The sequence below is a fragment of the Lutjanus erythropterus genome, chromosome 6, assembly GCF_056507025.1.
Source record: "Lutjanus erythropterus isolate fLutEry1 chromosome 6, fLutEry1.hap2, whole genome shotgun sequence".
Lineage (NCBI taxonomy): Eukaryota > Metazoa > Chordata > Actinopteri > Lutjaniformes > Lutjanidae > Lutjanus > Lutjanus erythropterus.
The window spans coordinates 8,956,470-8,973,255 of record NC_139322.1 but is presented as its reverse complement, the minus strand read 5'-3'; the positions used below and the strand labels follow the sequence as shown (position 1 = coordinate 8,973,255).

The 16,786-nt window shown below is 40.9% G+C and overlaps 1 protein-coding gene across 3 annotated transcripts in view; it reads left to right on the top strand.

The window, feature by feature from the left end:
• Positions 1-16,786, top strand: part of hspg2 (heparan sulfate proteoglycan 2) — a 142,141-nt gene that overhangs the window by 72,983 nt on the left and 52,372 nt on the right. For 2 of the 3 annotated variants that reach the window (XM_084720435.1, XM_084720434.1), the window contains 15 exons: positions 56-235; positions 488-684; positions 1,632-1,779; positions 2,759-2,886; positions 3,120-3,206; positions 4,317-4,381; positions 4,670-4,734; positions 6,176-6,316; positions 6,514-6,687; positions 7,005-7,184; positions 7,287-7,405; positions 8,596-8,707; positions 9,162-9,275; positions 9,476-9,603; positions 10,723-10,809. In XM_084720435.1, the coding sequence (XP_084576561.1) occupies positions 56-235; positions 488-684; positions 1,632-1,779; positions 2,759-2,886; positions 3,120-3,206; positions 4,317-4,381; positions 4,670-4,734; positions 6,176-6,316; positions 6,514-6,687; positions 7,005-7,184; positions 7,287-7,405; positions 8,596-8,707; positions 9,162-9,275; positions 9,476-9,603; positions 10,723-10,809 (1,925 nt within the window). The remainder of the gene's footprint in view (positions 1-55; positions 236-487; positions 685-1,631; positions 1,780-2,758; positions 2,887-3,119; positions 3,207-4,316; positions 4,382-4,669; positions 4,735-6,175; positions 6,317-6,513; positions 6,688-7,004; positions 7,185-7,286; positions 7,406-8,595; positions 8,708-9,161; positions 9,276-9,475; positions 9,604-10,722; positions 10,810-16,786) is intronic. The other variant, XM_084720436.1, reaches the window with a different exon arrangement.

Genomic DNA, 16,786 nt, shown 5'->3' with positions numbered 1-16,786 from the left:
ACTTAATTCATTATCACATTTAATAATAAAAAATTATTTAATCTGTTTTTTTTAGATTGACTCCTATGGAGGATCCCTGAGGTACAAGGTGCGGCACACACTGGCCCGTGGTCTGTCTCAGGTTGTGGAGAACCCGGATGTGATTCTGGTTGGAAACGGACGCAGGCTTGTGTACCGCAGAGGCAGCACCACCCCTCCCCAAGTGGCCAACCAGTTGGAGATCACATTCATTGAAGTAGGTCTTTGATTCAAAAAATGTTCTACTAGCTAAAAAAGGACAAGATCTAAACAATTATGTGGTGAATTTGTGATTACTACATGTAGTTCTTTGAAAAAAACTACAAAAATGTTGGAAAGGTTGTCTGCAAATTCACTGATGAGGAAAATAAATACACCAAGTTTTCATACAGTTTGACCAAATTTGACTTATTATATTTGTTAAAATGTAAAAATCAAATCAAAGTGAACCTTCTTGTCATTGTTTTAGAGCAACTGGCAGCACTCCAACGGCTACCCCGTAACCCGGGAGGATCTGATGATGACGCTGGCCAACCTGGAAAGCATCAACATCAGGACCATCTACGACAACTACATGGTCAGCGTGGCACTTAGCGACATTGTCCTGGATACCACCAATGTGGAGTTCAGCACTATGGGTCACGCTAAGGATGTCGAAGAGTGCAGGTAAGAAAAAAAAACCCGTAGTTCACAGAAGAAACAAACAGCACGACAAAAGATACCATCCTGTCACTGTCCTCTGGCTCCAGTGGCTCAAACATGTCTGGACATGTTTGTGTACATAAAACTGCTGGACACAGTGTCCATGTTTCAGGTTGTTTTCAGGTCATAGTGGTGTTTGACATTGAGACAGCGGAGCAGACACACTGCCAGCGTTTCAGAGCAAAGAAAACTGCTTGTTTTTTCATGATTTTGAGACCTTATTTCATATACATAGTAGTGTAGTCATTCAAGTTTGGCTGTATGGTTAATAACACGTTTCTGTGGTGTGACTAGCTCACACATTTATTGTTGCTTTACAGTATCTTAAAGTGTGATGAGAGATCCTTACAAATGAGACAGTAACTTAAACTTTTGTTTTTGAAATAATTGCAGAAATGTATTTTGAGGGACGGCCATGTCATCTACACTGTAAAAAAAAAAAAAAAAAAGTTTTTAGCCTGACTCAGACTCTTAAGTTTTGCAATGAACTAAAAAAGTAAATTATCTCAACAAAAGATCAGTAGTTTGTAAAACTTTTTCAAAACTTAAGAATGTGAGTTGGCCTCAAAACTCAAAAATCTATTGCAGTCCGTTGCCTTGAGATTTTGAGATTTCTCAACTTTTTCGTTTTTGCAGTGTAAATGTAACATCATGGGTCCAGTTCTGGTCAGTAACCTTTGCTGCGTATCATTTATCTCTCATTTGACTTGTGTTTTTTGTCAGCATTTCCTCTGTTTAGTATCTAATAAAAGGGAAAAAAAACAAACTGTATATTGGCTGTGCCTAAGTCAGCTGTTTTTTATTTCCAACAAGGGGAAAGTTTATAATTTGTGGTGTCATAATTTGAGTTGTGTTATCGAAACAGTTGGATCGAAACCCTGCTTGACGATGCCCGTGTTTATCATTCCCAGATGTCCTCCTGGATATTCAGGCCTGTCCTGTGAGATGTGCTCCCCTGGTTTCGAGCGCGTCCCTGGCGGCTCCTATCTTGGCACCTGTGCTGGTTGTAACTGTAATGGACATGCCAGCGCATGTGATCCAATCAGCGGACACTGTCTGGTAATAACTAACTCCCTTTCGGAAAAAATGGCTGTCAGAATTTGCAAATAATCACGTCCTTACTGTAAAACATTGAAGAGTTTAGTGTGTTTATCATGACAGATTTTTCGTTTTTTCTGCTTTAATACTTAAATACTCTTATTCACTTTCTTGCCAAGTTCAAAAGATGATTTCTACTCTTGAGTATGTACTCTGAATATAAAGCTAGAGCCAGCAGGTGATTAGCTAAGCTTAGAATAAAGACTGGAAACATGGCAAAACAACTAATTTGGCTCTCTACAAAGATAAAAACTTCTCATTTTTACATTTCTGTTTGTCTATGAATTAAACAGATAAGATATAACATGCTAAAGGGATAGTTTGGATTATTTGAAGTGGGGTTGTATGAGGTACTTGTTGACAGTCAGCGCATTATCTACAGTCGATGGCGGTCTGCACGCCCCAAGTTAGGAGAAGCAGAAAGGAGCACCAGCATGGAAGTTGACAGGGTCAGCAGCAAAAAATATTTTAGCCACTTTAAAAAGGTCCACCTAAAAAAAAACAGGGTTAGTATATTATATATTCTGAATAATTTTGCTGCTTTACTGCAGTTATACGAGCCAAAAATTGGTCGACCAAACTCCATAGGCAAAGTCAGAATACAGGAGTCTCTGCATCTCTGAACTGGCTGCATGCCAACCAGCATTTACTATAGCTTATACACTGACTATCAAAACATCAAGTACCTCATGTAGCCCTTCATAAAATAATCCAAACTATCCCTTTAATTAGTTCAATTAAGAGTTAAGTTAAGCTAATCAACTTCTGGCCGGAGCTTCATATTTAGAGTACAGACCCAAAAGTATTATTGATTGTCTCATCTGATTCTCAGCTTAACAGTGAATAAGTATGTTTCCCAAAATGTCAAACTGTTCCTTTTTTTAAGTATTTTTAGTGTCATCCGTGTCAGAGAATGACCAGTGTGTTCTTGTTGCCACAGAGCTGCCAGCACAACACAGAGGGCCCTCAGTGTGACAAGTGTCGCTCTGGCTACTTTGGTGACCCCAGCCGAGGTCGCCCCGATGACTGCAAGCCCTGCCCCTGCCCGTACTCTGAGACCTCACGTCGGTAGGTTCACGGACCCACCCAGACCACACGCACGTCGACAGTGCAAACAGTTGCAGACACATTCACACCCACATACCAAACACAAAGCATCAATGGGACAAGAATGAGCCGTTACGCTCTGCAGCTTTTTATTCTCCAAAGCTGAGCTCATTCAGATATTTGAGCACTGGCTTATTCATTCAACATGTTACTCATTAACCCACTGTTGAAACTTTTAATCTATGGCTCTGTAGGTTCTCTGACACCTGCTTCCTGGATGTTGACCAACAGCCAACATGTGACGCCTGCAGGCCCGGATACACAGGAAGACGCTGTGAAAAGTGAGGAAGCTAATACCATTAACCCCCGTGCCTTTAAGTTACAGATTAAGTAGTTTGGAGGGAAGTAATAAAGTTTACAAGACATGGTAGAGTAGGGATTTCCAGAGACTTTACATACTTCCAAAGTGCACGGAGAAAAAGGGCCTGTTAACACCTGGTATTAACGTGTGGCTTGGGTGATATGAAGACACCATTAGGATGCGTCTCCAGATGCATCTTGAGTGACCAGGTGTGACTGAATCTCACTTAGAGCTGCACAATTAATTGAAATATTATCAAAGTTGCAGTATGGCCTTCTGCAATTTTCAAATCGCAGGAGGTGCAGTACTTGTTGAAGGCAAAATGTGTGTCCAAAAACGTTGAAATGAATGAATGTTGTGAGGCAGAGATGTCCTGTCTTACAAATCAGATTCTACAGATTTAAGGTAACACCTTGATTTGGTACAGGTTCCTGTTAAAAAAAAAAAATTAAAAATCAATCAAAACAAGAACAATAATGTAACAGTGAATTAATAATATTGCTTATCATATAATCACAATTAGGTATTTTTTCAAAATTGCTAAGCCCTACTCCTGACTGCCAATTTTTTTGCAAATGCTTACATCAAGGGTGGCTAGTTTTATTTAATTTTATTTAAGAAGTACAGCAGAAGCACTTTGAGTTAAAAGAAAAAACAAATTTTATACGAACAAAAAAGTTTGCACCCACAAGATTTCTTATTTAATTAAGGATATTGTTTTGTATACTGTATTGTTTTTTTTAATACCATGATAAATATTTTATCTAAAGTTTTTGGTATTATTACATCCTGAGGTCTGAGCTGTCAGATCCCGATGGGTCTTCAGTGCATTTTGGGCTTAGAGACAGCTGTCCACTTGTGATCTGATCACCCTAAATGTGTGTGATTGTAATACCAGGTGTAAACAGGGCCAAAGTCTGAAGAGGTCAAAACTCTTGCAACACTTGTATATAGAACAACTTTATTGTCACAGCAATATGTTTCATTGGTTTTGAGGAATTAAGATTGATCATAACAAGCAGAGCAATCTGTAACAAATGCTTGTATTAAACAGTCCAATCATATCTTCTTTTTTTTTGTTTTATTTCAGGTGTGCTCCTGGTTACCAGGGTAACCCTGTCCTGCCTAATGGAAAATGTGTTCCTAACCGTGAGTGTACGTCCAGAGCACTTTCAAAATTCTCATGTCAAGGCATGAAATTGACAGAAGCTGCACCTGGTTTGTTTTACCAGTTATACTCTTCAGTCAGCCTGTGATTTGACTACACTGAGGTCTTAACCCAGTGTAATGATTACCATAGGTTGTTTTTTTCCCCTGGTGGTACATTAGTAGGCTGTAGTATGTGGTCATGGCTCAGGTATGCAGAGTGGCTGGAACACTCCCAGGTGAACTTTCCTTTCCTTCCCCATGTGTCATCATCTTTCCACTGCTCTCTCCCTGCAGCAAGCTCCTCCAAGTGTGATAACAGAGGAGTTATCAGCTCTACCAGCCGACCATGCAGCTGCAAGGTATGTATGCGCTATGGTAAAACAACAAAAAGATCATGTCTGTAATGCATTATGAGCACAATTATTATGATATTATAATGCATTTATAAGGCTTCATAATTTCTTTTTAACATTTATAATACTGATGAAAAGGTTTCTAAAGTAACTGTTGACAGACTGTTGCTATGAATAACAGACTGTTGCTATGGACGCAGTTCTGATCATAAACTCTGGAGGAGCAATAAAATAATGTTCACATCAGTAAATCATTTTTAGATTTATATTTTGTGTGAAATTATTGATTTTCTGAAGTAAGTAGGCGTGTAATTAGCAGGATAATGTACAGTGAGTGGGTCATTATGGAGAAATAAACTTCGCATCTTTGCAATAATGACTTGCTCACTGTTCACTATCCCTTGCTTGTGTGATGCTATACTACAATATGAGGACTTGCCAGTATTTGCTGGCTGCAAGTTAAGTATCAGACAAAAGAAGACCACATATATTATATATCCATGACAAGTCTTTATTTTCCAGAACTCCAGAAATGTCATATTTTGATTCAAACAGATGATGGCATGGTCACACCAAACACAGCAACCTGTGGTGCAAGACTGGGGTAACACTGGGAAATCTCCCAAGAGACTCCTAGGAGAGTTTCAGAAATGTTGCACTTTCCCAAAACTTTTATAATTTATAATCTCTTACAAAATGTTAAGGCAGTTCTCTATGTGTCTTTATAACTGGCTAAACTTGTGGTAGTTGTAATGTGTTGTAATGTTATCCAGCGCTCCAGTTCTTCTTTAAAACACTGTTGTTACTTAAGTATGGAGCTATATTATAAGCATTATAAATTCTTAACTTATAATACATTATATCCACTGTTTATAGTACTTTATCTGAACTTTGTGATAAGTTGTCATGCATGATTATGAACGTTTATAAATGATGATGATGATGATGATACTTTATTGTTATTGTGGTATAAAGTTCGGGCAGATTTTCACTTTGTGTGACTTCAAAGTACACTTGTACCATGTAGTATTACAGTGCTGTAGAACACTCATGAGCACAGAAATTAAAAAAAACAAAAGAAACATGAATTTGTTAACTCAAACCATGACAACAAAGGCGCCAGAGAAAATGATGTCTTTGTTTTGTCTTTTTGCAGATAAATTCAATGTGGTCTTTCCATGATAACAGATGGTCAATCATGACACCCAACTATTTGCATAAAAATGCCTGCTTGATTTTTTTTAACTTATAATATCTTATAAATGTGCTTATAATGCATTATAGACAAGATCTTTATAGAAAGTATGGATTATTAGGATTACTGTATAACCATTCAGTGTGATCTGTTGTTCATTTATGGTTTATGAGGCTGACGTGTCGCACTATTTATGTTTCTGTGAAGACAGATGGATGACATATGTGCATGTTTGTTTGTTTCTGTGTGCAGAACAACGTGGCAGGCGCTCTGTGTGACGAGTGTAAGCCCGGGTTCTTCCACCTATCAGAGAGCAACCCTGAGGGCTGTCTACGCTGTTTCTGTATGGGCGTCACCAAGCAGTGCTCCAGCTCCACTTGGAGTAGAGATCAGGTGAGCTACTGATGATGAAGGGAGGGGTGGATATTTTTGGTATCAAGGTTTGACTCAGTGTTTGTGCAGTCATGCTGTATCAGCAAATCCATTCAGATCCTAAATGGTGAGAGGCAGTGAGCAAACAGTGACTGCCGAGGTGAGATCACATATAAATCTCAGCTCAAATCTCATTCAGGCTCGTTTGTGTCTCTCAGGTACAAGGAGGAGTGAACGGGCAGCTCTACACCCTCTCCAACAGTGCCAACACTAAAACTATCTCTGAAGGCATCTCCCAGAGGGCCTTCTCTGAAATTGCCTACCGCTCCTTTTCCAGCGTCCCCAATGACATCTACTACTGGGTCCTGCCTGAGAGCTTCAGAGGAGATAAGGTGAGAGATAAAAAAAAAAAAACAACAAAGAAGAAGAGAGCAGGTGAAGGGGAGAGCAGGGGAAAAAACTGTGAAGTGTTGGTTGTGATAGATTTCTCTGCCATTTCCATCCCTCTCAGTCATGCCTCAACATGTTGTTAAGTGAAAAGGCTGCACTTATCCACACAGCGAGCCTCCTTTGAAGCCTTTGACTTGAATCCACCATTAAGCCCAACATGGGTGTCTTGTGACTTCCTCCACAGTATCATAGGGGTGAAATACCTTTACACTATTCACTGCGCTGAGATGAGCTTCTCCTTTCTCCATGTCTCTACCAGGTGACGGCCTATGGCGGGGAGCTTCGCTACACCATACGCTTTGAGCCGGCCCAGCGCTCGCTGGTGATCGACGGTCGGCCAGATGTGGTTCTCCAGGGCAACGGCATCTTCCTGGAGCACAACTCTCAGACCAAGCCTCTCCCACGGGTCCCACAAACTATCACTGTGACTTTCAGAGAGGTGCGTTTCATTGTTCATAGGGGATTATATTTCAGTTAAATCTGAATCCCAGCACAGTTGGTAGACTAACTTTTCTTCATTCTCCATCTCTCTGGCTGACAGTCTGCATGGCGCCGTGCTGATGGGCAGCCGTGCACTCGTGAGCACCTGCTGATGGCTCTGGCCGACGTCACCGTCTTTATGATCAGGGCCACCTACGCAGACAACATGGCTGAGAGCAGGTATGGTTTCCTCTGGTGCTTTTACTGCACAGCTTATATACCTTTTGTGCCACTGACAGGCTCAGGTTGTTTTATGACTTCAAGTTTATTGATTTTTTTCACATTCAACAACATAAAGCTGCAACAGATCAAAACCCACAAAACACAGTCCCCAAACAGCACCAGACAAAATATCCTGCCAAAATAAAAGGCAAAACTGACTGATACTAAAATACAAAAAATAAAAATAAATACATAATATAAAAAGGAACATTACAATAACAAAATAGACACCATACCACTGTTCTGGCTGTTCACAGTCCTTTAAGGTTGAGTGTTAAAATAGTGACCATGTAATACTATTTATATGATTCTTTGCATCGCACCATTGTAACATCCAACCTCCCACCTTCATAAGTCTCAATAAGATACATTACAGAGTCTTTGTGTATTTACAAATGCACATAACATGTGGTAACACACATAAATATGAGCCTATGCTGTGTGTTTTACGAGCAAACCACTTAATGAAATCACTCAACCTGTTACTCAGAAAGTGTGTTTGCTGGTTTCCTTACAGTGAGTGAAACTGCAGAAACATTCCCCATTTACAATTGTATTTTTCCACCTGATTTATTAGGCAGTAAGATATTCTCTCAAAAGCTAACAGGCTCAGACTGTTACTGTAAGTGTCTGACTACATCATGCAAATGATCCCTACAAAGACAGGCCATTTTGTTAAAGAGAATATCTATTTTTTTTTAACTAGAAACAGCTTTTATATTGTTCTCTTTAAAGCCACCAGACCACATTGACAGAAGTAGTAATTGTACCTCACAGAAACATGGGAGATGCTGTTCTATCTCTGCCACAATTGGTTAGTTGTTTGTTTTATTGTCTGACTTTGGTCTGTTACAAGTTTAGTTCCGCACAAAACTAACACGTGGAACTTGATCTCTGTTGTAAAATAACTTTTTGTCAATGGAGTCTGGTGACTTTGAACAGAGTGATATAACAGCTGTTTCTGGTGAAACAAAAAGGATTTTATTATTTAATAAAAAGGTCTCATTCAAACACTTTCTGTACTTATTAGTCATTTATCAGATTTTCCCTTGCATCCAAAAAAAATCCTGACAACAATTTTAGTCCAGTATTTATAGAAAATAGGTGTGTTGTTAGTTCTGTTAATTGTGCGTTTTTGTCTCAAACAGTATCTCAGACATCAAGATGGACATCGCTGTTCCTCAGCCCACCGGTAATGAACGTGCTCTGGAGGTGGAGGAGTGCGCCTGCCCTCAAGGATACAAAGGTCCCTCTTGCCAGGTAAACAATTCTACAAAAGAAAATCTTAACTCAAGGTCCACTTACTTTCGTTTTTGGAGCTTTCATCTGCATCTCATGGTCTTCATCAGCAGGTGGAATCTGCTCGGTTGTTGTGGTGATGGATCATTTGTTATCACGCAACCTAAGTATGGTAGGAGCTCAATTGAGCCCTGACATCTGAGCAAACTCCATTTGCTGATGAGGACTTTTTTCTGTAAAGGATCTTTCATGCTGTAGATTAGTTAGTTTAGTTTTAGGTTGAAATACAGGGAGAAGAGTAAGGTAGAGATATGCCTAAACTTGTTAATAATAGCACAGTAAAGTCTCTGACTTTTTTCCATTACCGTCTTTGATGATAATTGCAGTCTGTCTCCCTGCTGCAATGGAACAAAGACATTTTCCTCTTTGTCTTCACTTGTTTCTCACCTGAGGTGTTTTTTCCATGTCGTTGCAGGAGTGTGATGAAGGTTACACTCGCTCCAGCTCTGGTCTGTACCTGGGCACTTGTGAGAGGTGCGACTGTAATGGTCACGCCAGCGGCTGTGACCCAGAGACCGGCAGGTGTCTGGTAGGTTTTCTTCTGCTCTTCCTCTCTCTCTGTGTTCCTTGCCAGCGTCTAACCTGCCTTGATCTCTGCGAAGGAATGTAATAATGGTTTCTTGGCAAATCCCAACATGTGGAAACACACTGTCACTCTCTAAGTACAGTATATTCAACTGTTCCGTGGAACTCACCTCGTTTTATTTGTCTGTGTGTCCTGACCAAAAGCAATGTCTCCATAACACTGCCGGCCCAAGGTGTGAGCGCTGTCAGACTGGTTTCTATGGAAACCCTGTTACGGGTGGTGCTCAGGCCTGCCAACCGTGCCCCTGTCCTGGAACCGCTTCCAGCAACCAGTGAGTTCATGTCTTAAAGTCTTTTCAACTTGTGTCAGTTTAATTCAGTCAGTGTAGATTACCGTTAACTATTCAGTTTAATGCTAGATTAAGCAAAGTAAACAGCGTGCAATGCAGGGGCTGAGAAAACACTTTAATCAAATGCCCCATATTAACCAGGGATCAAACTGCGTATGAGTGCTGCCAAAACAAGCACCCTCATGTCAGGGCTGCACAATTAATATTAATCTCAATCATGATTTTGGCTTCCCACAATTAAATGAACACAATTAACTTTGATACTGACGTTTAAAATGTGGGCTTAAATCGTAGAAAACTTTGCTGCATATCAAATCAGGTGCTTTGTAAACTAACAGCGGCAGCCTGTGCAAAAGTTATGGCGGTCCAGAGCAGAACAGGTGGGCAAAACAGAAATCAGATGCCTGCAGCAGAGGTCAAAGAACTAGTCGAAACAGATCATCATCCGTTGTTTTGAAGTACTTTGGATTTTGGGCAAGTGATGTTAAGCAAGAACAAGAGTGCATGAGACTTGTGTCTGCGCGACAAAGCAACACAACTGACTCCTTCAACCACCTGAAAAAACACCACAAACTGCAGTATGATGAATGAAGAATAATGTCACTAACGATATCTCTCCATCAAGTGACAACTCAGACATCCATGAGAAAATGCTGTGCAGTGCTTTATGGTATAAACCACACCAACTGCAAGAAGCATGAAACATGAATGCTGAGCTAATTAGATAGGTACTTTATTATATTAGTCGGATGTAGCACAATATGAAATTGAAAGCAGTGCTCTGTTGATTAATTTTGGGTAAAAAGTAAAATGTTTTGGCACAATTATATTTATATTTTGCTTCTAAGAGAGGCACTGATGGTGCAGACCAGTCTTATTTTAATGCATGGATTAGTTCTTTTGCAGAAATGCAGCACAACATGGAAACAAATAATTGCACTGTTTATTAAAATGTGAAAGTGCAGTAAAAATATTTTGTCCATAAATCAGTTGTGATAAATAATCTTTATCTCTCAATGTTGATGAAAATAATCACCTTTATCATTTTGGCCATAATCGTGCAGCCCTGTCCTCATGAGATGTGTCCCTCTCTCTGCACAGATTTTCCTCAACCTGCTATCAGGACTCTGACGGTCAGCCAACCTGTGACAACTGCCCCCCTGGATACACTGGCCGACGCTGTGAAAGGTACGCCCCCCTGTTCTTCTCTTTCTGCTTTTCCTTTTCTTCTTTTCTTCCTCTCACAGTCCTCTGGACGCTGCTCAGTGTTTGGGGTTACCGGGTGGGCCGGCAGCAAGGTTAGCGGGGGCTGGCAGTGGCACCACGTGGTTTCATTCACAGGATATAAGCATGTCTGTGGTTTGCCTCTCTTTTGTTTTGTTTTGTTATTTTACAGCAGTTATGAAAGAGCGGTGTCAGTCGAAGGATGGGAGATGCAAATCGGTGCCACCCATTCTGATGTACCTGTGAAGTTTAACAGTGTGTCCTGTTTTTTAAGATGGACATGGTGTTCTTGGATTTATTGATTTGCTGCTGTGGTAGTTTACTGCATCTTTGTTACAGGATAATGGGTCTTTGGTGGTACTGAGAATGTCATCACCCAGATTTTTACTGTTTGTGGAGAATACATTTACCAAAGGAGACATAAAAGTGCTGTATGTCCACGAGGAAAGCTTTAGTTTAGTTGGCTTTAGATCTTACTTTTGCTTTCTTCTGTTCTTTGCTTTGTCAGAGGTTGCTTTCTGCTTCAGCTTTGCGCTTTGCTGGTAGCAAAATTTTAAGGTGTTGGCTCATGTGATCTCTGTCTGTGCACAGACCAAATGTGTTTCCTGGGTCTTTACGACATAAATGTAGACGAGGCATTTATGAGGACTCCTGTCTGGCTAATCAATCTTTGCCACTCCAAAGGCAAAGATGGCGAGGTGACTTGGGTGCAACATACAAATGATTTGTTGTTTGAACGTCTCATCATCATGCCTGATTCTGCTGTTTTGACATTAAGAGAAGAGAGGCTGTCTGCCGACAGTTGTGGGGACCCCTTCCCGGAGAAGCAAGTAGAAGGCCTCCTACCTGTGGGATGTGGAGCTGAAGCAGTGTTCAATTTCAGCTGGGAGAAAGAGATACTATCATATGGTAGTGGAGATGACAATGACTACCAGTGGCCCACCACCGCAGGAACAATCGTGATCCCGACAAGGTCTTTACTGTCCACTGCAGCTCACCATCGCACGACCCGAGGCATTGTCTCAGTCACCCCCAACAGATCAGCAACCAGACTCCCACCACGCTTCACACCCAGCCCGGAGAACAGGCACTCCAGCTTCCAGCACCTGCTGCGAATTCACCTGAACACCTTCAACCAACGGCTGAGCATGCTGGAGAGAAACACACTCGATATGAGGGAGAGTATTCACAGCATGGAGGACCAGCAGAGTCACCTCAGCTCTCAGCTGAAGGAGCTCATCGTGCTCCAGTCAGCCAGCGAGAAGAACAAGAAGGTTAACGAGCTGGAGAAGAGCTACACGGACATGGAGGCTCGTCTGAGCAGACTGGAGGGAAGGCTGGAGATCCTGATTGACGGTTTCACCGCCCTTGCGCAGGAGATGAACAAGATGAAACGTGCTAGACACACTTCCCGTTCACCCCAAGAGAAGAGGGCTCTGCCTTCAATCGCCACAGTCCTCGCAGTCCCATCGTACTCAACGCCTCAGCCTCCAGTCCAGACTGTACCGACTGAAATGCAGTTAACCAGTAGAGCCACAGTGCCCAAAAGCATACCAACCCCAGGCCTCCCCACAGACAAACCCACTTCGGTCCCTCGTAGAGAGAGAAAACTCAAATCAGCAGCCACCACACCAAAACCCAATATAAAGCTTCAGTCAGTCACCAGGTCATCCAGAAGTCAAGTTTCAACAAGGTCAGCGATCAAGTTGAAGACTACCCTGAGTAAACCGAGGACATCAGTGAGAAACACTACACAGGTTCCATCAGTCACCAGGGCATCCAGAAGTCAAGTTTCAACAAGGTCTTCGATCAAGTTGAGGACCACTTTGAGTAAACCAAGAACTACTTTAAAATCTGCGTCTCAAGCGACAGCGAAGCCTCAAACCAAAAGGCCGGAAGGTCGGAGGTCCAATGCGACAGCTAAACGTCTTTCACAGCCAAACAAAACCAAATCAACGCGAGCAAAAAAAGAAGAAACGGTCACTAAATTCCAACTGGAGCCTCCATCTCACAAACCAACCCCTGCAAAACCTGACCAGACCAAGAAAAAAGATTCTGCATCACCTGTCAAAAATAATAGACGTAACAAGGCGTTTAGATCGGATGCACCAGTTCCGAAGCAGGTTCAGGAGGGTGGAGAGTCTTCAGAAGGCGATTCAAAGAAATCCTCAAAGCCACACAAGGGTAATATAAGCCAAAATGAAAAAAAGACTGAGCCCAATTCATATAAGTTAGTCTCTCACAGAACAAAGAATTCCAGCAAGAACACGGTCACAACCACGAAACCAACCAAGGCTACCACTGTGAAGAAGAAGTCTAATGCAACAGAAAACAAGAAATCAGCTCCTCCTACAACCAAGCCCACTACTGTGAAGAAGAAATCTAACACAACAGTGAAAAGGAAACTGACTCCCCCTAAAACCAAGGCTACCACTGCAAAGAAAGTTACTAAAAAACCTCAGCAGAAAAAGAAGTCAAATTCTGGTGTTTTGGACCTACTGCAGCTCTTACACGGACGCCACAAGCCTGCAAAGCAGAAAAAGAATCGAGACGGTTCTCTTCACGTTGTCTTGGGAAGGCTGGCCATTCCAATCAAAATTATCCCCGATTATTAGGGAATAATGTGTTGTATTTTTTTCCCCATTGTATAGGCTCCCCTGATATTTATGTCTGTCACTGCAACCACGTCAATGGAACGTTTATGAAGGGACTGATTTTATGATACTGTTATTTTAGAGGGACTTTTCCAGATGTTTAATGCCATCCTGATGTGGTTTTATGATTTTTACACAAATAGGTGTATTTTATTAGAATCAGAACTATTGCACAAAATCCTGCTATGAAGAGATAGCTTTGCGTTAGTACCTCTTATGTGTATACATCTGTCCATTGTGTTAAGGCAAGACTACCTCAAGTTTTCCAAGTATCAACCCAAACGGTTTCATTCCCATTTTTTGTTTTATGCATTCACTTGGTTATTTGTGTAGAGATGTTCCAATACTGTTATTTTCTTCCAGATACCAATTTTGATACCTGAGCTTTGCATATTGACCAATACCAGGTACTGATCTCATACCAATGCGTTAAAAAATATATTATTATAAGGCTAATAAACAAGGTGATGATGGTTCAATGCATATCTTTCCGATACCCGATCCAGCATTTTAGGCTGCGTCGGAGGCATTTCTGCCACAGTTATTGGTGTCAGAACACCCCTTTTTTTTGTAACAGTGTTTTGAATCATATGTGTTTGTGTCCCGGAAAGCCTGACACCTCCAGACGACCCTGCGAGTGCAAAGATTATGTATCGTTTGCTGGGTATACTTTCTGTACTTGATGTAAATATTTAATCAAAGAGCTGTAACATGTTCTACATTTTGGGTTTTAATTTTTAAATTAAGGAGATTGGTTCAGATGTTAAATTTCAAGAATGAAGAACTAAAACATTACAGATAATCAGAACAACCCGCTAGTGGCCGTACATGGTGTGATGTTTTTAAACCGTATTCTTATCTTGTTATGTCAGTGTCATTCTGTCTGTACACCAGACTGATGGATTGCCATGAAATTTGTTGAAGATATTTATGGTCCCAAGAGTATGAAAATCTAATGATTGTGGTGATTCCCCGACTTTTTCCTTAGCACCGCTAGCAGGTCAAAAATGTAATTTGTCTAATACTTTGGTTTGTAACCAAATACTTGGAAAATTAATGGCAGTTCCAGCTGTACCTTGTGTTAAGTATGCTACCACGCTAAACTGATATGGTAAACATGGTAAAAAATTATACCTGCTAAAAATCAGCATTAGCCTTTAGCATTGCATAGCTGCTACCATGCTCAACTAATTTCAAGGTATTCTGCCAGTTAGGTCACTTGGCAGGTTATTATGGACTGATGGTTGCCATAGACAAAAGGTCACGAGTTCGCCAAAAGCAATAAGATTTCATCCTCTGGTGATTGAGAATACCAACAGCAGATTTAACTGAACTCCAATTTTTTGTTTTGGAAAAATATTTATATATAGTATATATATATATATTTACTTCACTTGACACAAACTTGGAGGGGATCATCCTCTGTGGAATATCAAATTTTACTACAAATGGTGCATTTACAGAGCATAATGTTGATAATACTTATGTAACTGTTGATATTTTGGTCCAGTGGTGACACTAGAGGAAATGTCAGATGGACCTGAAAACAACTGGATTCTTCTTCTAGGGACCATGAATATCCAGAGTCTATTTCACGGCAGTCTTGTCAGCAGTTGTATGACCAGAGAATTGGACGCTTTCCAAAGTATTTCCACTAGCGGGGCCATGGTTTGGTCAGTCACTGAAGAACTGTCATATCATCAGTGTTTAGGAAGATGATACATTTTTTTAGGAAGAAACCTTTCATTGTTTGTATTTAGTTTTATGTTATGGGATGTGAGACCACATTGTTTGTCATGTTGTGTTTATCATGAGCTGTATGTCCTTTCTCAGTAGCCTTCAGTTATGAACATTTTCAGCACATGGCCAAATCTATTTTGATGTATTTTCTATTTCCCAAACAACACTGACTGAAAGGACTGATTTAATCATACTTTAGAAACCACTGCTCGTCTGAGGAGTTAGTTTGAATAGGGTTTCCCTAAAGCGAGTTAGCATGGAAGCTTGGAAGTCTTCTTGTTGGCTGTTGACCTGCGGACCTGCCAGAGGACAGGTGAGGTAAGACTGACAGCAGCTGTCCTGCACAGATCTGTGGTTGGATTAGCCTTTGCTCTGGTGGCAGTGGCGTTGTTTGCTTGGGTTGAAGGCGTATCGCTTTGCTGTGTCACAGTATCAGAAATAACTCTCCTCTTTAGCAGCTTAGCATCTTCTTCTGTGGCTCGTTATGTTACTGCTCACTTCTGCTTTTTTCTCTTAACAGTTCTGTATTTGTGAAACTTATATGTTATGGTGACATTTTTAAGATTCTCTGATAATTTTAATGTGTCTGTTCCTATGCAAAGGTGTTCCTCAGTTTCAGCTGTGTCATGCTCATATGAGAGATGGAATCAACATCTGAGACATGTTGAATGTTTTAGCAGCGGCTTCATCCATCTCCAGTGCAATGTTGAATTATCTTTTTTTTGTTTCCTGGGAAAACTATTTGTATTCAGTGCAAAAGCTGGGTGTCTGTGATTTTTTTTGTCTGTGCACTCTGAACAACACCCTGAGAATCAGGTCAGGACATCATCTGAATGTGCCCTTTTACTCACGCTGCATGCATGAGGAGATTGTCCACGTCAGACACGTTCACACATGTTGGAAATACTCCGTGTGGTTCAGGTGCAGTAGGAGGAGAACTAATCCGTAATGGTGACTGTTGTTGCATTTGTATCAACAAGTCTCAAAATGAACAAAGTGATGGAAGAGGAGAAGAGTGACAGACACGGAGATCAGCCCACTTGACTTGATTTTGCGACTTGCAAGAAGAATACTTAAATCTGATGTTTTCACATCACAGATGGTGAAGAAAGGCATTGAAATGTGAGCTTGCAAAATGCTAGTCATGTGTAGGTTGATATCAGTCAGCAGATAGTATGTATGAAAATGAAAAGACAACACACCCACCCGCTCACTCTGGCCTCTGAGCTGTTCTATTCAAACATTAGGCTCACCTGGATTTAGGACTAGAGAGCTGGCGGTACTACGTCCAGGCCAAAAAATGTGCATATTTGTGTTCACACATACAGCTTCTCTGGGTGGTGTGTGGATAATTGCAAAGTTGCAGTGCATGTGTGAAAATGGTTTTGGAGTTAAAAATGTGATGAGTTTAGACAAAAAAGACTGGAAACTCAACATGGATTTTAACACCAGTGACTCGTGACTTCACTTCGACTTGAGGCTTTTAGCTTGAATAATAATTGATAATTCCCCAAAGCCTAACGATTGAAAAGCACTTTCCTTAAGTG